A 26,392-nucleotide genomic window follows, 5' to 3' on the forward strand; every position below is an offset into this window, starting at 1 on the left:
GTCACCATGAATGTCTGTATGTGTGTGACCGAGCGGCTAAGAGCCACGTCGGATTGTTGGTCTTCATGATGTTCTGTTCTCATGGTGGCGTTACTAATGTTTTTCACTAACCCTCTAAAACTTCAACAGGACTAGAGTATATCGTAGCAACTTTTTGTGTAGCCACTTTGAGCCCTTTTTGTGGAGTTTTGGTCGGTGTGTTTTGCTGCCATTTTGCGTAGTCTCGTGCCTGTGTGACCGCGCCCTGGGACGGCGCCGCGTCCCGCCCCGACTAACCGACCCCGTCCGGTCTGGCCACCACAGGAGCCGGACAAGTGCGCTGCTTCGCCCACCTCGGGCGAACCGAACGGCCACGACAGCGGCACTGAAGAGTTCACCTACGAGTCGGCCATCCAGGGCTACATGAAGTTCGCCGAGAAGACGGCGGCCACGGCCCGCCTGCCGCCGCCCGAGACGCCCTCGCCGTCCCTGTCGCCCGTCGACTCGTCTCGGCGCCGCGAGCCCAGTCCGCGCGCCGCTTCACCCATGGAGAAGTCCGAGGTGCGCCCGGCCTCGTACACACCGGCCGCGCCGGCTGCTGGCCCGTGAAGACGGGACGCCCGTCGGTGGTGCTGCGAGAGAAGAAGGCCAAGGTGGACGTGCTGAAGCGTCGCTCGATGTTCGAGCAGCGCAGCGGCAGCGAGGAGCGCTCGCCGCTCGCGCAGCGCCGCCAGCAGCGCAAGTCGATGGATCTGAGTGACGGCCTGCGCCACCGGATCGCCTCTCTGGAGACAGTGAGCGGCGCCGGCGGCGACGAGGCGCGCTGGCGGCCGCAGGGCGGCAAGGGCGACCAGTTCCGACAGAAGCTGGCCATGTTCAACACTGGAGAACAGTCGCGAGGCCACGGCCGACCGGCGCGGCCCGGTCGAGATCCCGCGTCAGAAGAGCGCCTCGGACCTGCGCTCGCGGTTCGAGCGGATGGCCTCAGAGCAGGCTGCCGAGCCGGCCGAGCGGCCGCGCAGCTCGCTGGAGCGGCCCAGCGAGCCGGAGGGCGGCCACTGGCGACACGCCTCGCTGGACGCGCGCCGCTCTCTGGACGCTGACCGGCGGCCGGAGGGCGCCGAGACGGAGACCCGCTCCCTGGAGACGGCCGCCCGACAGCCGCCCAAGGTGGTGTCGGCCGTGCCGCCGGCCGCCGCCGTGGAGCGGCCCGCCGAGCCGGAGCCGGCCCCGGCCGCCAGTCCGGAGCCCGAGCTGGAGCCCGAGCCGGAGTCCTGGGAGCCGACCCCGGCGCCGCTGACCAACGGGCACAGTGCGAGCCCGGCGGCCGAGCCGGCGCGCGCGGCGCCCGTGCCTTTGGTGAGGAGCAGCGTGCCGGCCGCCCCCGCCCCCGCCCCGCCCCCGCTGCGCACTCACAGCATGCCGCCCGTACTAACCGAGAGAGCCGCCCGGCGGCCGCCGAGGTGGAGGAGGTGATGGAGCGCGCCACCGTCCGTCGGCCCGTCCACACAGCCAACATGTACCGGCTGTTCGACCAGGTGGTGGAGGGGCCGCGAGTTCCACACTCAACACCGTGCGCAGGTCGGATGTAATTACATAATTGCTGTAGAGTGTAGGTCTTCAGCCAATCAGATATGAAAAGTGCAAAAGAGATGCTCATTTTTAGCAACCTTCAGCCAATGCATTATTGCAATCCTCAATAATTTCATAATCATCGTCTCGTTTTGCAACCCCACAGCACTGTTATCACACAATCAAAGCGGCGTTTATGTTATTTTTCTATTTTTATCTGCCTCCCGGTCATTTTGTGACATCCAAACCCCGCTTTTCGGATGCCGATGGAGACATTGCGTGCCGCGTAATCTTCACGGGCGTGCCGCACGGGTAGCCCATTTGTGGCTAATTAGGTTGTCTTATTAGCGCCCTGACACCCCACCCCACTTCCCCCCCCCGGTCGGTGTGAGATCGTGCTCAATCCCGTCACGCGCGGGCCGCGGGGGGAGTGGTATCGGTAGGATTTCTGGCGATGTTTTATCTGAGAGTCGTGCTGCAGCCGATGCGCCGCCGAAAACAGCGTCCAACACGCCTCGCGCCGCGGATAAGGATGCTGTCGGGATGGCAGCTTTGACAGAACTCCGATAAAGACGGTTCTGGTAGACACGATTATGATAGGACGGTTGCAGCCTGCGCGGGGTGTGATAGCATCTGTGCAGAGGCAGTGATAGTACCGTCAGGCAGTCAGTAGGACAGCGGCGCGGCTGGGTGCTCGGGTCTCCTGTCTGCCGGGTGGGGTCGATCACGTGCCGGTACAGTCGAGGGCACCTCACCTACTCGGGACCGTAAGTCGTCCACGACAGCAGTGAGTGACATGGTTCACCCCCGCGAGACCCCGCGTACCGGCTCACTGGCTGGTCCCTCCGGCCCCGCCCCGCCGCAGCGCTATGTGACGTCACGATGACGTCACTCCGTCCGAGGTATGCCCTCCGCCGGCGACAGATAACGGCCCGGTCGGTCGTCTCTGTTTATTGGCGGTCTAACTAGCGCCGATGGGCAGAGCGCTGCAGTGCACTAACTGGTGTCAGATGAGCCGCCCGCCCGGCCGGAGGCTGCTGGCTGAACAGATACGAGTACAGCTTGCACGCGCTAATTGGGATTAGGGACATGGCCTTCGACTAACGAATCGCTGTTCCCTGCCAAAGTGAATGGCGATCGTGGGCTGGGGCTTAGGATGGCGCGCAGTAGCGTAGCTGGTGGCATGCACTAATCCCCTGAATGATTAACACTAATCCAACGCTCCTACTAATCACGCATGTACTTACTAACCCTGAACGATATCAACAGGCGTGATCATATGGCGAATGTCGTGACGCTGAAATGGTGTTGCAGGATTGCGATTCCGCGTAACGTTCATTATTGGTTTAATGTGTTACCTACACCTGGAATGTGACTTCATCAAATGAAGCAGACAGGTCCATTTTTATTGCAGTATTGAATATGAAGCCTTGCCTTGCGTTTGTACGTTTGTGATGTCCGTTCTGTTTACGGTAATTGATTGAGTGCAGAGTTACCGGCTGGTGGTTCACTCGCCGATGCCGTCTGTTGGTCATTTATCAGCAGCGGCGCTCGGCTCGTCATCAGCCGGGGGGGGGGGGGGAGTTGCCGTGCAGGTGGGGCTGTTTATTTACGCCGGCGGCCGGCGGCGCTCCGCCTCTCACGTGACCCGTGCCTCCTGCAGGCTGCGCCCGCCGCCGGCCCCGAGACCAGTGCGAGCAAACCGGCCGGCTGGGCGCCCGTGGCCGCCGTGGGCTCCGCTCCGGCGCCCTACTCGGCTCCCGCGGCGGCGCCCGCTCCGGTGGCGGCTCCGGCTCCGGCCACACGCAGCGCCATGTCTGAGCCAGCTCCGGCTCCGGCCCCGGCTCCGGCTCCGGGCCCGGCGGCTGAGGAGGAGCCGGCCCAGGAGGCCCCTCCGGCGAAGGAGCAGGAGTCGGCGGTTCCGTCGTGGGAGGATCCGGCGACAGCCGTGGACGAGATGGAGGCCCAGATCCTCCGTCAACTGGAGGAGAGCGAGCGGTCCCAGGTGAGCTAGCAGGTCCAGAGCGATCCCCCGGGTGAGCTAACGGGTCCAGAGTGGTCCTGGTTAAGCGGGGGTGGGTGTCAGTAATGACGTCACCCCCAGGTGGGAGTCGGGGGGGGGACAGTCTGTTAGCAGTTAATTCAGTGAAGAAAATATCTCTCTTGAGTCTTGAGTTAGCAAGTGTGGCAACTGCAGTGACTCAATCACCGATTCGTCGCAAGCTGTCGGCTCTTTCAGCTAGATGAACAGCTTGATCTTTATGCGTGAGCAGCGAACGCATTAATTAGTCACTTTGCGTGAATGCTGAGGTGCTGCAAGGCGTAGCATAGATCGTATTTTTGGCAGTAGTTAACCCCGGTTGACTGCGCACGTGTCACCTAAATCAAAGCTAGTAGATGTACATGAATCATGCGAACTGTGTACTTCACGTCCTTGCTGGTTATTTACGACAACCGTTGATAAATTAGTAGGTATGAAGCTTTCTGTGTGGCACCCCATAATTCTCCCGTAAATCTGGCTCGTTTAATGGCGGGCACAGGGCGCGTATATCACCGGTAAGTGCGCCCAGCCTCGCCTCCCTTCATCCGTCGCCGAGCGATGACTAACGAGTATCCCTCTGTTGACAGATGGTCGCTGATGTGCCGGTGGTGCTCGACTTTCCGCTGCAGCCGTCCGCGGCGGCCCCGCCCAGTGAGAAGCCTCCGCCGCCGCCACCAGAGGACGACGACGAGCCCGTGGTACGTCAGCGCGAGGCTGGAAATGGAGCAGGGGTACCTGAGCGCTCGGCTGGGGGCTGTGAGAGGAAGCCCGTGGTACGTTCGCGGTGCGCTGGTACATACAGCGTACACAGCGGACCGCTTGGCTAGGGAGTCAGGGCGACCCGGCGAGCAACGGAGGGGTGGTTAACGTGTGTGCTCGGCTGGGTGGCAGTGGGGGAGGGACAGCGCTCAGCTGGGGAGGGGCGGTTTACGTGTGTGCTCGACTGGAGGTGGTGGGGAAGGATGTGCGCTCAGCTGGGGAGGGGCGGTTTACGTGTGCGCTCGGCTGGGTGGCAGTGTGAGAGGGACGGGCGCTCAGCTGGGAGGGACGGTTTACGTGCGCGCCCGGCTGGGGGCGGCGGAGGGTGAGGAGGTGGCAGACAGTGCAGTGGCGACATGTCCCCAGGGAGGGGAGTTGCAGCGGTCAGCGTAGACCAGCTTCACGCTACATCGGCTCCCACTGAGAGTCGATGTACCGCGGAGGCTGGCGATCCGTTAGAAATGTGGCGAGACGGTGTGACTGACCACGGGTTATACAAGAGCTGTCATTCGCCACTTGTTTTTTGGGCAGGGGACTACTTCCCGTGAGCTGCGTAGGCCCACTCCACTCTCTTACCGTGCGTAGGTCGGTCACTCGGCGCGCCGACGGGCAGTATTTCCTCGGAACCCCGAACTAACGTTTTGGTGTGTGTGGTTCCGTTATAGTGTACGGTGAGAGGGCACGTCCCGACTGCGGTGCAGTGACCCTTCGGTCGGCACTCCCGCTGTACCGCAGCTTTACCGTGTCATACCGTGCCTGCTCCGCGCGACATACGCAGGTGCGGCCGGGGGCTGAGTGCCCATTGTCCTGCGCGAGGAAAGGCTCCTCCCTGGCATTGTTACCCATCATAGTGCGGTTAAAGTGATGACCCGGACTCGGGGGCCATATGAAGCTGTCCATAGCAGCTCTTTGTTTTTGCCGTGCGGAAACTGTTCAACATCGACACGGGATGGAATTCTGCGGTCAAATGCCTGACGTTCCTTGACGCTTCAGTCTTTTTAGCCTAACTGGCACGCTATCGGTCTGCGTTTTCTCACGAAGAGCTGTCATTGTGTTTGATAGTGACATTAGCGGTCACAAAGAGGGAAACTGATGGACGGATGGACGGCCGTCGACATACCACGGCTCGATCGACACACGCCATGTCAGCGGCGGCCTTGTCAGTAACCAGATTACATGACTGCTGTCAGCGGACTGGCAGCCACTGTGCGGCTTCATGTCCCGGTCAGCAGGCACCCCGTCCCCTCCTCGGGTCCGACCGGTCCGCCGCCGGGCGAGGCTGGCTGAGTGTGTGCCCGGCGTGACTGGTGCGCTGTGGAGCGGGGTTTGTTGGCCAGTGATCGGGAGCTACACGATGTCGGTAGCTGAACTGAGTTGTAACTACAGATCGGTGAGCAGTGGTACGGGTCGCCATCGCGCGTACGATGTGTATGTGATGTTTGTTGGACCCTTTTCTCACTCAGCCCGGTTCTGTTTCAGGAGATTCGACCGGTCAAGTCGACGAGCTCCGTGAAGAAGGACCTGTACCGCCGCCGCTCCGACTTCCTTGGCATCCAGGGCAGCGCCGAACAAGGTGGGTAGCAGCGCGCGACCCCGTGTTACACGGCGCAGCTGTAGACAGGGGCTTGGTCGGGCCACAGGCGTTCCCTACACACGCTATCGGGCTTTAACCCGTAGTACGCCGCCGCGCTGGCGTGATGTCATTGGTACACACCAGTGAGTGCTGTGGATGCATCCACCAGTGGTCGGATTGAATCGGTTACACGCCACTGGTTGTAGGTAGCAGCTGCGCAGCGCTGGTTTTTCCACCCTCTGTACCAGTGTTAGCTGTAGGAGGTGGGCTTACAATATCAGTAGCTCACGTCGAGCCTATGCCAAGCCAGTCGCTCGCTTGGTACCCTGTTTTAACCCTCGCCCGTATAGGGGAGGGGGTCGAACGGACCCCCCCCCCCATGGTGTTTCGCGAATAACTCGCGTAAAAAGCGGCCGATCGCGACGAAACTTTCAGTACCCTCGCGTTAATCAATTTTACACCTACCCTGAAAATTTAATGACCCTGACCCCAATGACCTTTGACCTGTGACCTACTTTTCGAGACCATGTTTGGCCGGAATCGCGATTCGGCGTATGTCGGCTCGCATTAGCCGCGCGTTTGCAGTCTTTTCGTGGTTTCAAGCGTTCTTACATGTGATATGATGTTGCCCCCATGCATTAGGGTGGATGTCAAGGTCACCTGAAGGTCAGGTCAGGTCATTGACCTTTGGTGACCTCGGTTCACTTTTTCGAGTTTCACATGTTTCTTGGCCAGTTTTTGGAGCTGAATTCGAATTTAGCAACCATATGAACATTTACGAAGTAGTCTTGGTGCCTTCGTAGCATGTTACGAGGCTGTCAGAGGCGGTTGACACCTACTACAAATACCCGGCAGGACCACTACTGGTTGACCTGACCTGACCTGACCCGACCTGGACTAAATGCATAAAGACATCATCTGTGATCAAAACTAACATGATATTCATGATCAGCGCCCCGAAAAAACCCCATAGCAGCCACACTTTACGACGTTCTAACAGGTCCCGATTTTCCGACTTTTGGATCATTGACCTGACCTGCAAGGTCAACCAATGACCTAGGACCTTAAAATTAGGTATCATCGGCTTCCTCTCGTCACGGGCAACACGCTCGTTTTTTCCGCGAAGCTCTAGCTCGATCAGGGGCGAAACGGCAAGGGGGGGGTCCAACGGACCCCCCCCCCCCTTATACGTTCGCGGCTGGAAAAACACCAATACGGGCGAGGGTTAAACTGCCTCGTGGCGACCAACAAACCACACAGCGTTCGAGTTCATTGGCCAGTGGATCTGCCAACAGCCGCCGATTCACCGACCGTGCAGGACAGGTGCCTCTCGTTTATGTTAATCGCCGAGAGGTATTACATTCAATCTTGTTCTCCGACTACCTAGCAAGTGACCACTCAATCAGTGACGTCAGCCACTTCTCGCCATTCGGATGCAGTAATTGTATATAATTAGCTCCGCCAATGGCTGCATTGTGATTTAATAAGCAATCCTCCAAGGAAGTATTACCTCATTATTTAGACCTTTATTATTATGCCCAATCGTGTGGTGAAAGCACTGCAATTTTAGTTTATTTATGTGGTCTTTGCGCAAATAAATATTATCTTCCCGTTTCAATCCATTTTTGCCCTTCTGCGAGCTTTGTCCTCTTCGGTTCTGACAAGCCGTCCCCATCTTGGATCACCTGATTCCATCTGACACCCACTCCCCTCGCCCACAGAGCCGGTGCCGACGGTGGCCCGGCCGCCCGACATGGAGTCGCTGCTGCGCCAGGAGCGCGCCGCCCAGCAGGAGCAGGAGCGCCGCCGGCAGGCGCAGGAGACGGCGCGCCGGCGCGAGCAGGCGCGCCAGGAGTCGCTGCGCCAGGCCGAGGAGGAGGCTGAGACCCGTGCAGAGGAGTTCCGCCGCCGCGCTCAGCAGGAGAAGGAGCAGCGCGCGCAGGAGCGCCGCGCCCTGGAGCTGCAGCAGGAGCAGGAGCGGCTCCAGGAGCAGGAGCGACAGCGGCAGCAGCAGGAGCATGAGCGACTGGCCGAGCAGCAGCGGCAGAAACAGGAACAGGAGCGGCAGCAGGAGCAGGAGCGTCTGCAGAAGGAGCAGGAGCGGCTGCAGCAGGAGCGGCGCGCCCAGGAGGAGCGGGAGCAGGAGTGGCGGCGGCGGAGCGCTCCGGCTCCTGCTCCGGCTCAGGAGCGGTGGGCGCAGGAGTCGCTGTCCGACCAGGAGCGCGAGTGGCGCCGCCGCAAGGAGCGCCTCTCCGAGGAGGAGGTGGACCGTCAGGAGCGCGAGATAATGGAGAGCCTGGAGAAGGAGGAGAACTGGAGGCACAGCCAACAGATGAGATACCGTGAGTGGGTAACGCTAATAGTGCGGGCGGGGGGACTGAGGGCTAACCACTGGCGGGCAGAGGAGATACCGCGAGTGAGTCGATATGGCGGGGCAGGGCGGGGGTGGGTGGGATGGGGTTGGAAGTGACTAGTAGATGTGATACCGCGAAATGGCAGATAGGGCAGGGCAGGGCGGGTTGGGATGGGATTGGGCGGGTGACCTCGCCATGGTCAGGTGTGACCGATAGTCGGTACTTATGACACCTCCGGACTTGGAGGTGCACTTGTGCCACTGATAGCGTGACTTTAAAGGGGTGGTGTTAGTCATATGTGCTATCGTATCGCATCCGTGCTGTATTTAATTCGTTGATAGTAACGTACTCAAGTGTGTGTATCGTCTCATTCAAGGTTGTAAAGTGAAGTCCTAGGCCGCTTGACTGAGGGTGATTGTTCTCTGCTGATGCGGGTGAGCAGTTAGTAATCCCTTGTTGATACGTTATCCACGAGTAGGCCTCTGTCTGTGCTCGGACACGAGCTGTCTCACGGTCTGCCGCGGGACGTGTCCGTCTGCTGACGCTGCCGTCTGTCCGTCTGCTGACGGTGCCGTCTGTCCGTCTACTGACGGTGCCGTCTGTCCGTCTACTGACGCTGCCGTCTGTCCGTCTGCTGACGGTGCCGTCTGTCCGTCTACTGACGGTGCCGTCTGTCCGTCTGCTGACGGTGCCGTCTGTCCGTCTGCTGACGGTGCCGTCTGTCCGTCTACTGACGGTGCCGTCTGTCCGTCTGCTGACGGTGCCGTCTGTCCGTCTACTGACGGTGCCGTCTGTCCGTCTACTGACGCTGCCGTCTGTCCGTCTACTGACGGTGCCGTCTGTCCGTCTGCCGCAGAGTCCCGACTGGCGCGCCGCCAGGCCTCAGACCAGCAGTGGCAGCGCACCCAGGAGTGTCCGCCGGGCGGCGGCCCGGGCGCTCAGTCCGACCTGCTGGCCAGTCGGCACCAGGCGCGCTCCAACCCCAACCTGCTGCACGAGGCGCCCGGTCCGAGCGCGCTGGTGCCGTCCCGCAGTCACGGCGACCTGCAGGCGCCGGCCGGCGGCGGCCCGCTGCAGCAGAGCCGCAGCCACGGCCGGCTGTACGACACGGAGCCGGCGCCGGCGCCGACCGCGCGCCGGCCGGCCCGGCCCGGCGGACACCCGGCCCATGGCGCCCCGGCGCCGGCCCCCGCCCCGGCCCCGCCCCGGCGCCGGCCAAGCCGCAGCGAGTCGAGCAGGAGGTGCGGGCGCCGCGGCCATCCAGCGCGCGGTCCCAGCACCCGCAGCCGAGCCCCTCACCCACGGACGGCGGTCCCGGCCAGATGACCCGCACCACGCTGCACGCGCTGTCGGCGGCGCCGCGCTCCAACCTGCGGCAGGAGTGGATGCTGCGCAAACGGGCCGACGCGCCGCGCAACACCGACCAGCACTGGCTGATCCAGGTGAGAATCGGCCGGCGGCCGCTGAGAGGGCCGGGATCCAGGTGAGAACCGGCCGGCGGCTGCTGAGGGGGGCCGGGATCCAGGGTATATTGAATTAGGCCGGCCGCCGGGGTCGGATTTTACGAGAAATCGGCGAGCTGACCGCACGTTCTGGTCCTGTATTGGTCGTTGTTGGATACTGTATGAGCCATGAGGCTAAGTTCATTCAATCTTCCCCAGGAGGCTGAGCAGCGGAGGATCAGTGAGCAGCAAGAGCGCTCCTCCCGGCAGAAGCACCATCCACCGGCGCCCTACCAGGCACCGCGGGCGCCGGCGCCAGTCCAGCACCCGGCTCAGCACCCCGCTCAGCACCCGGCGCAGCACCCCGCGCAGCACCTGGCGCAGCACCCAGCGCAGCACCACCAGCACCCAGTGCCGCAGCAGTACCCCGCCTACTACACCCAGCAGCCCATCTACGAGAACACGCCGGCGCAACTCAATAGCAACAACTACCAGGACATCAGCACGGTCCGGTGAGCGGCGGGCGGCCGACCGCAGGCCGGCGAGCTCACAGGGTCTCACTGCCCACCTCAGGGGAGCCCACAGGGCGGGGCCGTCTTACTGCCGACATCAGGGAACCCTACAGGGCGGACCGGTCTCACTGCCCACCTCAGGGGACCCTACAGGGCGGGGCGGTCTCACTGCCGACCCCAGGGGACCCTACCTACAGGGCGGACCGGTCTAACTGCCGACCTCAGGGGAGCTCACAGGGTGGGGCAGTCTCTCACTGCCCACCTCAGGGGACCCTACAGGGCTGGCCGGTCTCACTGCCCACCTCAGGGGACCCTACAGGGCTGGCCGGTCTCACCGCAGACCTCAGGCCGGGGAGCCCACAGGGCGGCTCTGTCTCTGACTCTCTGCTGGCTGTTCTGGGTGGAATCATGTAGCTACTGTTGTTATGCATGACATTCCAACCTAACCTAGCCTAACCTAACCTATTTAGAGTGAGCGCTGTGAAGTTATGACATTTCCCTGGAACGTACTCTGTTTGCGGCTATGACTGAAAGGTGATTTAATATCTCACCAAGCGCAGAATTTCTATGCTCACGCTGTATGCAGGCTATAGCATCTAGTCGTATTGGTCTATCACGGACCAGCTCTGGTTCAATACGATTATCTCTCATACCCACTGCACTGCCACCACCCCCCATTCAGCGCTGTAACCGGTGCGCTGTACTGTATTGCAGGCCAAACTACGGCACACAGGTGTACCACAGTCCTGACATGCGGTCACCGCAGCCGGAGCCGGCCCAGAGCCCCGAGGACCGCGTGCTCAGCGTTAGTGGCCGGAAAAAGTGCTCCCACTGCGGCGAGGAGCTCGGTACGTACACACTGGGGCGGCACTGGGGACCCAGTTTGTTAGCCGGTATGACGCCATTGGAGAGATACTGCTTAGCTTGGTGTCACTGGAACATACATGCTTGGGTTATATGTGTAATTCATGGAGATATGGGTTTGTCCATGTCGGTTTATGTAATATTTGAGCTCGGTGCGATTGCTGGAGAGGAAAGTGCTTCGTAGGAGGAAATCTGAGCGAAATTGCCCTCCATGGAAGCGGTAATGACGCATTGATTATCTGGGAAAGGGAGTGTTGGTAAACACGGGCATTGTGTCATGAAACTGCATTTCCCTTAATCGAGTCGTTAATTATGAAAGATGCATGAGGATTGGGGAGACATTGTTATGAAGTAATTAACGTGTCGTGAAGGGATGGTACATCAGCTACACCAACATTAGCCATTGCGGTGGTATGTTGACGGATGTGAGCCGCCGGCTGACTGTCCCCCCTGAGGCGCCCCTGTCCGGTTCGCGCCGCCCCGTCACAGACGGCTCCCTCTCTCCTGCTCTCTCCGTCTGACACCGCCGCTCTTCCCGTCAGGTCGGGGCGCCGCCATGATTATCGAGAGTCTGCGCCTCTTCTACCACATCAACTGCTTCAAGTGCTGTGTCTGTAACGTGCAGCTGGGTAACGGCTCGATGGGCGCCGACGTGCGGGTGCGGAACAACAAGCTGCACTGTCACGACTGCTACTCAAATGACGAGGGTGAGTGGATGGAGAGAGGGAGGGAGGGGACACTGCACTGTCACGACTGCTACTCAAATGACGAGGGTGAGTGGATGGGGAGAGGGAAGGAGCGACTGGAGATAGAGGGAGAAACGGAAGAAGAAGGGTAGGTGGGACGGTAAAGGGGAAGTGAAATGTGACGTGGTTTGGTGAGCGAAGCTTGTCCTGTATGATGGGATAAATTTATGGTGAGAATAAGAAGATTCGTTTATGACGAAGAAGCTACAGAAACAAATGAAGCAGTCATATTGTAAATGAGTGCCGTTTAAACGAATGTCCACCATCAGGGTCAGAGAAGATTGCATGACTGGACTTTTTCCGGTGAATTACCTGAGTGTGGTTTTACATCTTACAGAAGCAGTTTTACGTAGATGGTGTCTTAGATCGTCATACACTGACTAACGCTCCCCGCCCCTCTCGTTCGCAGGCCTCAAGTTCAGTAAAGTGTAGCTGCGTGCCTGCGCCGCCTGTCGCTAGCGTGTGTTTAAATACGTCACAACTGGACGCAATAAGTGGCAGATACCTGTGTGCACATGTCTCTGCTCTGGAGTGCGCCCGCCGCGGCCGCTGAAGTGCCTAGTTTTACTGCGAGCGATGTCCGTTGTTATAGTGTAGTGACCAGTCGGTTTTCTCGGCTCGGTGATGCGCCGAGTGACGTGTATAGAGCAGGGGTCACCGGGCGCCCGCTCAGCTGCGCGTGCGCCGCGCCCGGGTGGAGCCGTCGCGGACGGGCCGCGGCGCCCGGATATCTACCAAGTAACCGTGCTCCCCCGAGTCACCCGCCCGGTTTTATTTGATCACGCGCTGATAGCAGTTTGAGATTATTTTATGTAGTGATTGACGATGTAACAATGATTATTGTCGAGAGTTTGATAACATGTAAGAGACGATTGGCTGAATAAACGACGGGATTGATTGTCCAAACTCTGTTTTATTCCCTGATCTTCGATTGATAAGGTGACGTCCATCGCACACAAGCATCTACGCAATAAAGAGGTATAAAAATACCAACATTTCACACGACCAATTCCGTAACAGCTCAACTCCAAACACGCACTAGAGACATCTGGGCACGTTCAGAAACGCAGTCGACAGCTAATAAATCACCGACCATATTCATTGGTCTCAACCAAATTCATTGGTCTCGACAACCAGCCTTACATCGGCCAATTCCCGGCGCCTCAAACACAGCATATGCGCTCTGGTTCGCCGCATTATGCGGTCTCATCAGTTCGCGATCCCACCGAACTCCCACCCGCTCGGCGCCGGCCGTCGTCAGTCGCGCTTCTCCCGAGCGGCGTCCATGGCCAGCGCCGTGACGGCCACGCGGCGCGTCACGCCGTCACCCACTGCCGTCACGGGCACGGGCGTCACGACGCAGAGCGGCCCGCGGACCGAGAGCGACGCCTCCGCCACCGCCGCGCCGTCCTCCACGCTAGGGGCGAGAGGGTCCATATTAGCAGAAGGTCACAGGGTGCATAAGGGGAGGTTAGGGGTTACCACGCACGACAATGAATAAAAACAATAATCGTGGATCTGAAACAAGTGCTCAAAGTGGCAAACAGACAAAAAAAAAATGCAAAAAACGCCATCGAGATCTATGATGCTTCTACGATGACGAGAAAAGCCTCAGAAGGCAGACGACAACCAACTCCGTTGTCTGTCCATCAATTTAAGCCGCCATTCACATGCCCATCCTCAACCCTTCCCCGTTACTGGCTGTTCTGCGGAGCACCCTGGGCTCAAGATGGATTGAGTAATCATCTAACCAATGAAATACCCGGAGGTGGCAGACAGCCCCCTGTCCGATCCCTCTCCCTTCTCACCAGTGGAACACCCGGAGGTGGCAGACAGCCCCCTGTTCGGCCCCGCTCCCCTGTTCGGCCCAGCTCCCCCTCACCAATGGAACACCCGGAGGTGGCAGACAGTGGGGGTGGTGCCTCTGGACGACTGGACTACCAGGAGTACAGAGCGAAGTACGCCGACACCCACCTACAGCCCGGACATCGCCTGGAGGAAGAAGGCAACCTACGACCGGACACCGGACCAGGGGGGGCCGCGGGTTTTCGGTCGCGGGGCGCGGGCTGGCCCACCTCGCCTCGCTGATTCTCCGGGCCGGCGACATAGAAGAAAACCCCGGGCCCCGCTACCCCTGCGGAGTGTGCGGCAAAGGAGTCGGCCACACGTCGGTGAGTTGCCGCGCGTGTGAACGATGGCATCACCACCGCTGCGCCGGCCTGACACGAGCCGACATCAGCCGCCTCGCTAGGGAGCGGGGTCCCTGGACCTGCCCTGGATGCGCGGCGATGCCCCCCGCGCCCCCGAGACCGCGGACCTCGGCCACACCTACTCAGTCACCACCGTCGCCACCACCGACGACGAATGCCCAGCAACCGCCACGGACACCGGTGAGGAGGGACGACCCACAGCCGCCACCGCCACTGGCGATGAGTGACTCACCACTGCCGCCACCGACACCGGCGAGGAGCGAAGAACGTCAGCCGTCTCCACCACCGATGAGGAGCGACGAGTCTCGCATAGCCACACACCCGCGGACGCAGGCGTCCGAAAACCGCGGCGAGCAGAGCGAACTGAAGATACTGCAGCTGAACTGCAATGGCCTCGCCGCCCGCCTCACTGAGCTCAACAAACGCCTGGCAGATAGCAAGCCTCAAGTTGTCCTACTACAAGAGACCAAGTTAATGCAACAGGACGACGACCCTCGCTTCCCGGGATACAATGTGGCGGCCAGAAGAGACACCCCGAACTTCCAAGCACCGCCGCCGCTTCCGTCACCAACGCCGCCGTCGCCGCCGCCGTCGCCACCGCCGCCACCGGCCGGCTGGACTTGTAAGCGCCGGGATCGACGCGCGCCCCACACGTGGTGCGCCGGCTGCAGAGCTAAGCGTGGATGCACCCAGAGGGCCCAGCCCCCCGCGCCAGGCCCAGTAGCGGCGCCACCCAGCAGGAGTGCGCCACGTCGAACCGGAGGGGGGCAAAGGGGCAAGGGCGGGGTAATCACCCTCGTCCGTGAGGACCTGCCCTACACCCGCGACCCGGCAGCCTACACACCACGGGAAGAGGACCAGCTCAGCTACGTGGCGGCGACCAAAATTCACCCTCATGGCGTGCCTGCGATTACGGTCTGGAACGTCTATGTCCCGCCGGCGAGGTGGGCTCCTGGACAGGGCACCCAGGCGCAGTCCTTCCAGCCAGACGGTCTGCCCCTGGTGCCCTACACAATCGTGGGCGGGGACCTGAACGCGCACGCCGTAACATGGGACCCTCACCAGCCGGAGGACCCGCTCGGGAGAATCGTCGAGGAGTGGAGCTGCGACACGTCGCTCACGATCCTGAACGACGGCTCTGCGACAAGGATGAACCCTGCCACAGGAGGATCCTCCGCCCCAGACGTGACGCTGGTGTCTGGTGAACTGGCGAGCGACGCAACATGGACGACGAGCGTAGGAATCGGGTCCGACCACCTCCCGATCACCATCACCATCCCCACCGCACCACCGAAACCTGTCAGAAGAGGCAGAGGCCGACCAGCCTACAGGAAGGCAAACTGGGAGGAGTTCCGACGCGCCTACGACCAGCTGGCACTAAGGTGGGCTACCCAGGCAGAACCTCTCACCGTCACGCAGCTGGACCGACGCTTCTCCTCGACCATCCTCAGGGCAGCGAAGCAGGCGATCCCGTACGGGAACGGCGGGAAGACTAGAGCTCCCTTCTGGAACTCAGCCTGTGACGCAGCAGTCCAGGCCAGGGACGCGGCCAGGAGGAGAGCCACCGCCCAGGACCGCACTGCAGAGGACATCCGCGCCTACGGAGAAGCGAGGAGAGAAGCCGAACGGGTGATCAGGGACGAGAAGACTGCTTTCCTGAGGGACAAGATCGCCGAACTGGGACCAAACCAGGATATGTGGGGCCTAATACGCGCCCTGGACGGCCGGAAGCCACCGGCCAAGCCCGCCGAACCCCTGCAACGCCCGACCCTGCCTGGTCATCCCGCCCCTGCCCGGCCAGCGACCACAGACAAGGAGAAGGCCAACGCGCTCTGCCAGGCCTATGCCGCGGTGTCGCGCATCCCGTCGGGCAAGACGGCTGACCGACCTATCAAGCTGGAGGCGCGCGCCGCGGTGAGGGGATGCAGCTGCGGCGGATCACGAGCCGGCATGTGCAGCCCCTTCTCCATGGCTGAACTGGAAACAGCGCTGACCAAGATTAAAGCTGGCAAGAGCCCAGGGCCAGACAAGGTGGCCAACGACCTGCTGAAGCAGCTGAGCCCACTCGGCAAGCGCCACTTCCTGGACCTCCTGAACAGGACGTGGTCCGCTGCCGACGTGCCTGCCTCCTGGAAGGTAGCGGAGATAGTGGCGATCCCGAAGAAGGGAAAGCCGCCGTCGGAACTGTCCTCCTATCGCCCCATCAGCCTACTGAGCAGCACCAGTAAGCTGGCGGAGCGGCTGGTGCAGGGGAGGCTGCAGCACTGGCTCGAAACCAGCGGGAAACTAAACCGAAACCAGGCGGGCTTCAGACGCGGCCACTCCACGATGGACCAGATCGGACGGATTACCCAGCAGACCTTCGACGCCTTCGAGCAGAAGCCACCACACAGGGCCGTGCTTGTCCTCCTGGACTTCGCCCGCGCCTATGACCGGGTCTGGAGGGCAGCCCTCTTCTGCAAGATGGCGCGACTGGGCATCCCCGGCTGTGTGATCCGCTGGATCAAGGCCCTGCTCTCCGACCGCCGTGCTAGAGTCCGATGGGGAGCTGCCCAGTCGGACTCGCGTGTCTTCAAGGAGGGCCTCCCGCAAGGTAGTGTCTTGGCACCCCTCCTATGGCTCATCTACGTCAATGACATCGACGAGGGCCTACCGGAGGGCGTGTCGCGATCCCTGTTCGCGGACGACGTGGCGCTACTGGCCGACGCCCGCACGCCGGAAGAGTGCGACGCCCACCTCCAGCCGTGTCTGGACAGCATCGGCGCTTGGCTGACGCGGTGGAAGGTGACGCCCAGCGTCTCCAAGTGCACGAGCACCCTCTTCTCGCTCGACCCCAAACAACAGAGAGGAAGAGTCCGGCCAAATCTGAAGCTCCACGGACAGGAGATCACCGCCACCGAACACCCGACCTTCCTCGGCATCAAGTTCGATCCGCAGCTGACCTTTGCTGAACACGTCTCCGATCTGAAGGCGAAGATGGCCCGACGACGACGATGTCTGCAGGCGATGGCAGGAAAGACATGGGGCAGCCACCGTCGCACTCTCCGGACCGCCTACATCGGCTACGTGCGAGCGCTGTTTGACTACGGCGCCGCCGTAGTTGGCACACATGCAGCGCCGTCCGTCAGGGAGCGACTGGAGGCCGAACAGAACAAGTGTGCTCGCCTCATCACCGGCTGCATCCGTCTGACTCGCACGGACGCCCTGCTCGCCGAAGCCGACCTCCCGCCACTGTCGTTGCGCGCGAAGCAGCTGGCCGGACAGGAGTGCCAGCGCCTCGCCAGACTCCCCGCACTCGATCCTGCCAGGACCCTCCTGGAGAAGGAGGTGCGGCCCCGGCTGGAGTACCGAGCCCACCTGGCCTGGCGGAGAGACTGCACGCAGGCAGAGGCGGCGCGGAGGCCGCCACCGAAGCCGCCCGACGAGGACGCGGTGCTCACCAAGAAGCCGTGTCTCAGGCGGGTGGGCCGGTGGATCGCCGACGAAGCCGGGCTAAAGCAGCTGCCGACTGAACCACTGGCGTTGTACCAGTGCCGGCCGCCCTGGACAGTGGAGAGGACCCCCGCCCACTTTGTGGTGGACCTGCCCGCGCCCACGCGTCGCACAGACCCCCCCGACAAGCGCAGAGAGGCGGCGCTCCGGGCCATAGAGCTCCTGCCGCCCGCAGACGTCACCATCTGGTCGGACGGGTCGGCGAGAGAGGGGACGACATGTGGCGGCGCGGGCGCGCTGATCCAGCTCCACTGCCTTGGCCGTGAGGAACGTATCAGGGCCCCGGCCGGCGCAGTGTGCAGCAGCCTGCGTGCCGAGCTTACCGCCATCAGGGAAGCACTGGCTGTGATAACCTCTCTACCTGAAGAAGACCGGGAGTCCGTCCGCGCAGTCCGCCTTTTAACCGACTCCAAGTCCGGCCTGCAGCAGCTCCAGAGGGGACCGGCCGGCCAGGTGACCGCCCTGGCCGCCGACATCTGGGAGTGCCTACACACCCTCAGCGAGCGTGGCACCACCGTCACCTTCCAGTGGGTGCCGGGGCATGCTGGCCTGGACGGAAACGAACACGCCGACCAGCTGGCCGGCGAAGCGGCCGCTGCGGAGCAGCCGGACGTCCAGATCGACTTCGCCAGCGCCAGAAGCGCGATCGGGCGCCGGGTGGGGACGATGGTCGACGCGAGAACAAGAGCGTCCCACCCCCACCCGGCGCCCACACCGGGCCACAACGACCTGTCCCGCTGGGAGGCATGTACCCTCTCCCAGCTGCGGACGGGCGCATCGCCGCTCACGCGGGACGTCGCCCACCGCCTAGGCCTGGCGGTGGACGCGGCTTGCCCTGCGTGCGGCGAGCCGGACGGCGCGGCCCACCTGCTGACCGACTGTCCGGCCTACGAGGCTGCGCGGCGCCGCCGCTGGGGACTCAACCCGAGCCTGGGGGACGTCCTCGGCGGACCGGCGCCGTTGGTGATTGAATTCATCCGGGCTGTCGGGCGGACCGACCCTCCGGTCGACCCGCCTGCGCCGTCGTCCCCCTAGGGGGGCGACGGGTGAGGTGCAAAAGAAGAAGAAGAAGGTGGCAGACAGCCTCCTGTCCGGCCCCGCTCCCCTGCCCGGCTCCCCTCCCCGCTCCCATCTCACCAGTGGAACACCCGGAAGTGGCAGACAGCGCCCTGTCCGGCCTTGCTGCGCAGACAGCCGACGGTGGAGCGCAGACAGCCGGTCAGCTGTCCGGCAGACAGCCGTCCGTCCCCGCCCGCCGAGCAGAGGACTGTGGCTGCAGAGAGTCGGTGCGCACCGCTCCAGCGCAGCGAGACGTCCATGGCGGCTCCGTCCAGCTCCAGACTCGACTGGCGGCCTGAGGAGGGGAGGGGGAGTCAGAAGGGACAGGAAGGCCGCTCCGTCCAGCTCCAGACTCGAGTGACCGCCTGAGAAAGGGGGCGGGGGTCAGGGGAGACAAGAGGGGCGGCTCCGTCCAGCTCCAGACTCGAGTGACCGCCTGAGGAGGGGGGAGTCAAAAAGGGCCTTTCCGTCCAGCAGTCCAGACTCCAGACTCGACGGGTGGCCTGAAGGGGGCGAAGGAGTCAGAGAGGCCTGAATAAGAGCGCGTCTGGGAGCGGGACGGAAAACGGGCGCTGCTGGGACAGAACACAGTTGAGAAGCCTCAGCACTATATGCCAGCGCCAGTACAATAAGGAAGCTATGACCATTCTGGCCTCTTCAACAGGAGCATAGTAGCGGAGCACGGGTGTTCAAACTGTTGCTCCAAGACTAGGTACCGCATGACACTGCCATCCAGTCAAGCATGGCACCTTAAATGCATAGATTGTAAATATGGAATGTTTCAGAACAAATCAGGAATCCAAATAAGGATTACATCGGCCACTGACGTTAATACATTGAGTACGACGTACATCACTATTTTTAGACGCGCCGCAACACTGAGGCGGAAACTTGTTCAACACCTTTAATGCCGCTAATGAAGCTATTGAAGCCGATGGAACATGCTCTGACGCGGGCACAGGCACGTGAGAGTCGTGTATCCAATCTGATACCCCCGGACACACGAAAGCCTCACATAGTAACCTGTTCAGAACACTGATTTACAAAGGGAAAAGTCACCGGCTTAGCGAAGAGCACACACGCCAACCAGCAGAGACCGCACGAAAGAGGAACGCCTGACTCTGTCTCTTGTGATCGGTAATCCCTGCTGATCCCCAATTATCTAATTGTAACCGGTCATTGCATTTTGCAAACACTATGTGCTTCCTGCTCGTCTTGCCAAAAATGAGGTGGGGCTATATGCCCGTAACGAAATGACGAATGTCTCTGAAAACAAGCTGTTTAGACATGCCCTGTGCAGAGTGAGCATGTGTTCCAACTTCCAAGTATCCCTGTCATGACGAGCAAGCCTCACTTCACGTGCCTTTCACGTGTCTACTGTTAACCACACGTGTTTGGTCCACGACGTGTTTCCGCGCTCGTTAAACTTCACCAGCGAACTGGTGTCATCGGTATCACCCAGCTCTCCCATATCCTACAGCGAGGAGGAGAGCGTCCCGCAGCTACCCGCGACTAGTGTCACAAACATCGCCCAGTCTGTCTACACTGAGCCGGCATCGGTATGAAGCTCTACCACCAGCCGATTGATGTAACCCCAGCCCGTCGACGTCGATAGGCCAGACGCCATAGCTGCTGCCCATTGTAAAAGAAAGGGCGCTGACGCAAGGTGGACGCGGGTCGCGGTTTACTTTGCCAGGTGCACCGGTAGTGACGAAAAACTCCCCATGTTCGCACAATCGCGCGGACCATCGGCGCCTCACAGGCGGGCCGCGTCCCAAACTCGAGCGTGCCTCGTTCGCCGGCTGTAAATATGTATACAGGTGCTTAGCATACGAGTGGATCGGGCTCGAAGAATGGTTATAGCCGGCTGGTTGATATTCAATCGCTGCTGGCAGGTGCGCCGTCAATGGTGAGTTATGTAACGGAAGGCCAGCCCCAGTCCGTGCCAGTGCCGAAAGGAACGGCTGAAGAAGGCCGAGGTACCGGCAATAGGCGAGTGTAACACTGAAACAGTTTTCCCCGAGCGCGGTTCACCGAAACCATACGGGTTCCGATCCACCGAATTTTACACTGGATATTACAGCTGCCGTTGAGAAAATGTGGAAAAGATGGCGAAAATGTGATATAATTTTGAGGGTGAGAGCTAAAAAACGGTCTTGAACTTCATCAGCCCACACAATACTGTCATCGAAACCCATTAGCTCTAAAACTTACGTCACATTTTTACTTTACACTCATATATATATATATATAATATATATATATATATATATATATATATATATATATATATATATATATATATATATATATATATATATATATATTATATATATATATATATATTATATATATATATATATATATATATATATATATATATATATATATATATATATATATATATATATATATATATATATATATATATATATCTAATATATTATATATATATATATATATATATATATATATATATATATATATATATATATATATAATATATATATATATATTATATATATATATATATATATATATATATATATATATGAGTGTAAAGTAAAAATGTGACGTAAGTTTTAGAGCTAATGGGTTTCGATGACAGTATTGTGTGGGCTGATGAAGTTCAAGACCGTTTTTTAGCTCTCACCCTCAAAATTATATCACATTTTCGCCATCTTTTCCACTTTTCTCAACGGCAGCTGTAATATCCAGTGTAAATTCGGTGGATCGGAACCCGTATGGTTTCGGTGAACCGCGCTCGGGGAAAACTGTTTCAGTGTTACACTCGCCTATTGCCGGTACCTCGGCCTTCTTCAGCCGTTCCTTCGGCACTGGCACGGACTGGGGCTGGCCTTCCGTTACATAACTCACCATTGACGGCGCACCTGCCAGCAGCGATTGAATATCAACCAGCCGGCTATAACCATTCTTCGAGCCCGATCCACTCGTATGCTAAGCACCTGTATACATATTTACAGCCGGCGAACGAGGCACGCTCGAGTTTGGGACGCGGCCCGCCTGTGAGGCGCCGATGGTCCGCGCGATTGTGCGAACATGGGGAGTTTTTCGTCACTACCGGTGCACCTGGCAAAGTAAACCGCGTCCACCTTGCGTCAGCGCCCTTTCTTTTACAATGGGCAGCAGCTATGGCGTCTGGCCTATCGACGTCGACGGGCTGGGGTTACATCAATCGGCTGGTGGTAGAGCTTCATACCGATGCCGGCTCAGTGTAGACAGACTGGGCGATGTTTGTGACACTAGTCGCGGGTAGCTGCGGGACGCTCTCCTCCTCGCTGTAGGATATGGGAGAGCTGGGTGATACCGATGACACCAGTTCGCTGGTGAAGTTTAACGAGCGCGGAAACACGTCGTGGACCAAACAGTGTGGTTAACAGTAGACACGTGAAAGGCACGTGAAGTGAGGCTTGCTCGTCATGACAGGGATACTTGGAAGTTGGAAACATGCTCACTCTGCACAGGGCATGTCTAAACAGCTTGTTTCAGAGACATTCGTCATTTCGTTACGGGCATATAGCCCCACCTCATTTTTGGCAAGACGAGCAGGAAGCACATAGTGTTTGCAAAATGCAATGACCGGTTACAATTAGATAATTGGGGATCAGCAGGGATTACCGATCACAAGAGACAGAGTCAGGCGTTCCTCTTTCGTGCGGTCTCTGCTGGTTGGCGTGTGTGCTCTTCGCTAAGCCGGTGACTTTTCCCTTTGTAAATCAGTGTTCTGAACAGGTTACTATGTGAGGCTTTCGTGTGTCCGGGGGTATCAGATTGGATACACGACTCTCACGTGCCTGTGCCCGCGTCAGAGCATGTTCCATCGGCTTCAATAGCTTCATTAGCGGCATTAAAGGTGTTGAACAAGTTTCCGCCTCAGTGTTGCGGCGCGTCTAAAAATAGTGATGTACGTCGTACTCAATGTATTACGTCAGTGGCCGATGTAATCCTTATTTGGATTCCTGATTTGTTCTGAAACATTCCATATTTACAATCTATGCATTTAAGGTGCCATGCTTGACTGGATGGCAGTGTCATGCGGTACCTAGTCTTGGAGCAACAGTTTGAACACCCGTGCTCCGCTACTATGCTCCTGTTGAAGAGGCCAGAATGGTCATAGCTTCCTTATTGTACTGGCGCTGGCATATAGTGCTGAGGCTTCTCAACTGTTCTGTCCCAGCAGCGCCCGTTTTCCGTCCCGCTCCCAGACGCGCTTATTCAGGCCTCTCTGACTCCTTCGCCCCCTTCAGGCCACCCGTCGAGTCTGGAGTCTGGACTGCTGGACGGAAAGGCCCTTTTTGACTCCCCCCTCCTCAGGCGGTCACTCGAGTCTGGAGCTGGACGGAGCCGCCCCTCTTGTCTCCCTGACCCCCCCCCTTTCTCAGGCGGTCACTCGAGTCTGGAGCTGGACGGAGCGGCCTTCCTGTCCCTTCTGACTCCCCTCCCCTCCTCAGGCCGCCAGTCGAGTCTGGAGCTGGACGGAGCCGCCATGGACGTCTCGCTGCGCTGGAGCGGTGCGCACCGACTCTCTGCAGCCACAGTCCTCTGCTCGGCGGGCGGGGACGGACGGCTGTCTGCCGGACAGCTGACCGGCTGTCTGCGCTCCACCGTCGGCTGTCTGCGCAGCAAGGCCGGACAGGGCGCTGTCTGCCACTCCGGGTGTTCCACTGGTGAGATGGGAGCGGGGAGGGGAGCCGGGCAGGGGAGCGGGGCCGGACAGGAGGCTGTCTGCCACCTTCTTCTTCTTCTTTTGCACCTCACCCGTCGCCCCCTAGGGGGACGACGGCGCAGGCGGGTCGACCGGAGGGTCGGTCCGCCCGACAGCCCGGATGAATTCAATCACCAACGGCGCCGGTCCGCCGAGGACGTCCCCCAGGCTCGGGTTGAGTCCCCAGCGGCGGCGCCGCGCAGCCTCGTAGGCCGGACAGTCGGTCAGCAGGGGGCCGCGCCGTCCGGCTCGCCGCACGCAGGGCAAGCCGCGTCCACCGCCAGGCCTAGGCGGTGGGCGACGTCCCGCGTGAGCGGCGATGCGCCCGTCCGCAGCTGGGAGAGGGTACATGCCTCCCAGCGGGACAGGTCGTTGTGGCCCGGTGTGGGCGCCGGGTGGGGGTGGGACGCTCTTGTTCTCGCGTCGACCATCGTCCCCACCCGGCGCCCGATCGCGCTTCTGGCGCTGGCGAAGTCGATCTGGACGTCCGGCTGCTCCGCAGCGGCCGCTTCGCCGGCCAGCTGGTCGGCGTGTTCGTTTCCGTCCAGGCCAGCATGCCCCGGCACCCACTGGAAGGTGACGGTGGTGCCACGCTCGCTGAGGGTGTGTAGGCACTCCCAGATGTCGGCGGCCAGGGCGGTCACCTGGCCGGCCGGTCCCCTCTGGAGCTGCTGCAGGCCGGACTTGGAGTCGGTTAAAAGGCGGACTGCGCGGACGGACTCCCGGTCTTCTTCAGGTAGAGAGGTTATCACAGCCAGTGCTTCCCTGATGGCGGTAAGCTCGGCACGCAGGCTGCTGCACACTGCGCCGGCCGGGGCCCTGATACGTTCCTCACGGCCAAGGCAGTGGAGCTGGATCAGCGCGCCCGCGCCGCCACATGTCGTCCCCTCTCTCGCCGACCCGTCCGACCAGATGGTGACGTCTGCGGGCGGCAGGAGCTCTATGGCCCGGAGCGCCGCCTCTCTGCGCTTGTCGGGGGGGTCTGTGCGACGCGTGGGCGCGGGCAGGTCCACCACAAAGTGGGCGGGGGTCCTCTCCACTGTCCAGGGCGGCCGGCACTGGTACAACGCCAGTGGTTCAGTCGGCAGCTGCTTTAGCCCGGCTTCGTCGGCGATCCACCGGCCCACCCGCCTGAGACACGGCTTCTTGGTGAGCACCGCGTCCTCGTCGGGCGGCTTCGGTGGCGGCCTCCGCGCCGCCTCTGCCTGCGTGCAGTCTCTCCGCCAGGCCAGGTGGGCTCGGTACTCCAGCCGGGGCCGCACCTCCTTCTCCAGGAGGGTCCTGGCAGGATCGAGTGCGGGGAGTCTGGCGAGGCGCTGGCACTCCTGTCCGGCCAGCTGCTTCGCGCGCAACGACAGTGGCGGGAGGTCGGCTTCGGCGAGCAGGGCGTCCGTGCGAGTCAGACGGATGCAGCCGGTGATGAGGCGAGCACACTTGTTCTGTTCGGCCTCCAGTCGCTCCCTGACGGACGGCGCTGCATGTGTGCCAACTACGGCGGCGCCGTAGTCAAACAGCGCTCGCACGTAGCCGATGTAGGCGGTCCGGAGAGTGCGACGGTGGCTGCCCCATGTCTTTCCTGCCATCGCCTGCAGACATCGTCGTCGTCGGGCCATCTTCGCCTTCAGATCGGAGACGTGTTCAGCAAAGGTCAGCTGCGGATCGAACTTGATGCCGAGGAAGGTCGGGTGTTCGGTGGCGGTGATCTCCTGTCCGTGGAGCTTCAGATTTGGCCGGACTCTTCCTCTCTGTTGTTTGGGGTCGAGCGAGAAGAGGGTGCTCGTGCACTTGGAGACGCTGGGCGTCACCTTCCACCGCGTCAGCCAAGCGCCGATGCTGTCCAGACACGGCTGGAGGTGGGCGTCGCACTCTTCCGGCGTGCGGGCGTCGGCCAGTAGCGCCACGTCGTCCGCGAACAGGGATCGCGACACGCCCTCCGGTAGGCCCTCGTCGATGTCATTGACGTAGATGAGCCATAGGAGGGGTGCCAAGACACTACCTTGCGGGAGGCCCTCCTTGAAGACACGCGAGTCCGACTGGGCATCCCCATCGGACTCTAGCACGGCGGTCGGAGAGCAGGGCCTTGATCCAGCGGATCACACAGCCGGGGATGCCCAGTCGCGCCATCTTGCAGAAGAGGGCTGCCCTCCAGACCCGGTCATAGGCGCGGGCGAAGTCCAGGAGGACAAGCACGGCCCTGTGTGGTGGCTTCTGCTCGAAGGCGTCGAAGGTCTGCTGGGTAATCCGTCCGATCTGGTCCATCGTGGAGTGGCCGCGTCTGAAGCCCGCCTGGTTTCGGTTTAGTTTCCCGCTGGTTTCGAGCCAGTGCTGCAGCCTCCCCTGCACCAGCCGCTCCGCCAGCTTACTGGTGCTGCTCAGTAGGCTGATGGGGCGATAGGAGGACAGTTCCGACGGCGGCTTTCCCTTCTTCGGGATCGCCACTATCTCCGCTACCTTCCAGGAGGCAGGCACGTCGGCAGCGGACCACGTCCTGTTCAGGAGGTCCAGGAAGTGGCGCTTGCCGAGTGGGCTCAGCTGCTTCAGCAGGTCGTTGGCCACCTTGTCTGGCCCTGGGCTCTTGCCAGCTTTAATCTTGGTCAGCGCTGTTTCCAGTTCAGCCATGGAGAAGGGGCTGCACATGCCGGCTCGTGATCCGCCGCAGCTGCATCCCCTCACCGCGGCGCGCGCCTCCAGCTTGATAGGTCGGTCAGCCGTCTTGCCCGACGGGATGCGCGACACCGCGGCATAGGCCTGGCAGAGCGCGTTGGCCTTCTCCTTGTCTGTGGTCGCTGGCCGGGCAGGGGCGGGATGACCAGGCAGGGTCGGGCGTTGCAGGGGTTCGGCGGGCTTGGCCGGTGGCTTCCGGCCGTCCAGGGCGCGTATTAGGCCCCACATATCCTGGTTTGGTCCCAGTTCGGCGATCTTGTCCCTCAGGAAAGCAGTCTTCTCGTCCCTGATCACCCGTTCGGCTTCTCTCCTCGCTTCTCCGTAGGCGCGGATGTCCTCTGCAGTGCGGTCCTGGGCGGTGGCTCTCCTCCTGGCCGCGTCCCTGGCCTGGACTGCTGC

At 60.6% G+C, this 26,392-nt stretch overlaps 2 protein-coding genes across 2 annotated transcripts; one reads left to right on the top strand and one right to left on the bottom strand.

Moving 5' to 3' along the window:
* Positions 1-303: 303 nt before the first annotated feature.
* Positions 304-12,274, top strand: LOC122376847 (MAP7 domain-containing protein 1-like; the record flags this gene model as incomplete). Its single annotated transcript, XM_043356817.1, has 13 exons — positions 304-540; positions 591-811; positions 843-1,338; positions 3,215-3,556; positions 4,180-4,290; positions 5,831-5,924; positions 7,646-8,266; positions 9,135-9,450; positions 9,543-9,720; positions 9,940-10,232; positions 10,947-11,080; positions 11,639-11,803; positions 12,252-12,274. Coding segments are annotated over 13 exons (3,231 nt in total), but the record flags the coding sequence as incomplete, so codon positions are not given.
* A 461-nt stretch (positions 12,275-12,735) lies between these two features.
* On the bottom strand, positions 12,736-18,899 carry LOC122376848. Its single transcript, XM_043356818.1, has 2 exons — positions 18,682-18,899; positions 12,736-13,259 (listed from the first exon to the last, which is right to left on the bottom strand). The coding sequence occupies exons 1-2, from the start codon at positions 18,861-18,863 to the stop codon at positions 13,100-13,102; spliced, it is 342 nt and encodes a 113-aa protein (XP_043212753.1). The 5' UTR covers positions 18,864-18,899; the 3' UTR covers positions 12,736-13,099.
* Between the last annotated feature and the right edge of the window lie 7,493 nt (positions 18,900-26,392).

This window comes from Amphibalanus amphitrite, unplaced genomic scaffold (assembly GCF_019059575.1).
Source record: "Amphibalanus amphitrite isolate SeventyFive unplaced genomic scaffold, NRLGWU_Aamphi_draft 002348F_arrow, whole genome shotgun sequence".
NCBI classification, from domain to species: domain Eukaryota; kingdom Metazoa; phylum Arthropoda; class Thecostraca; order Balanomorpha; family Balanidae; genus Amphibalanus; species Amphibalanus amphitrite.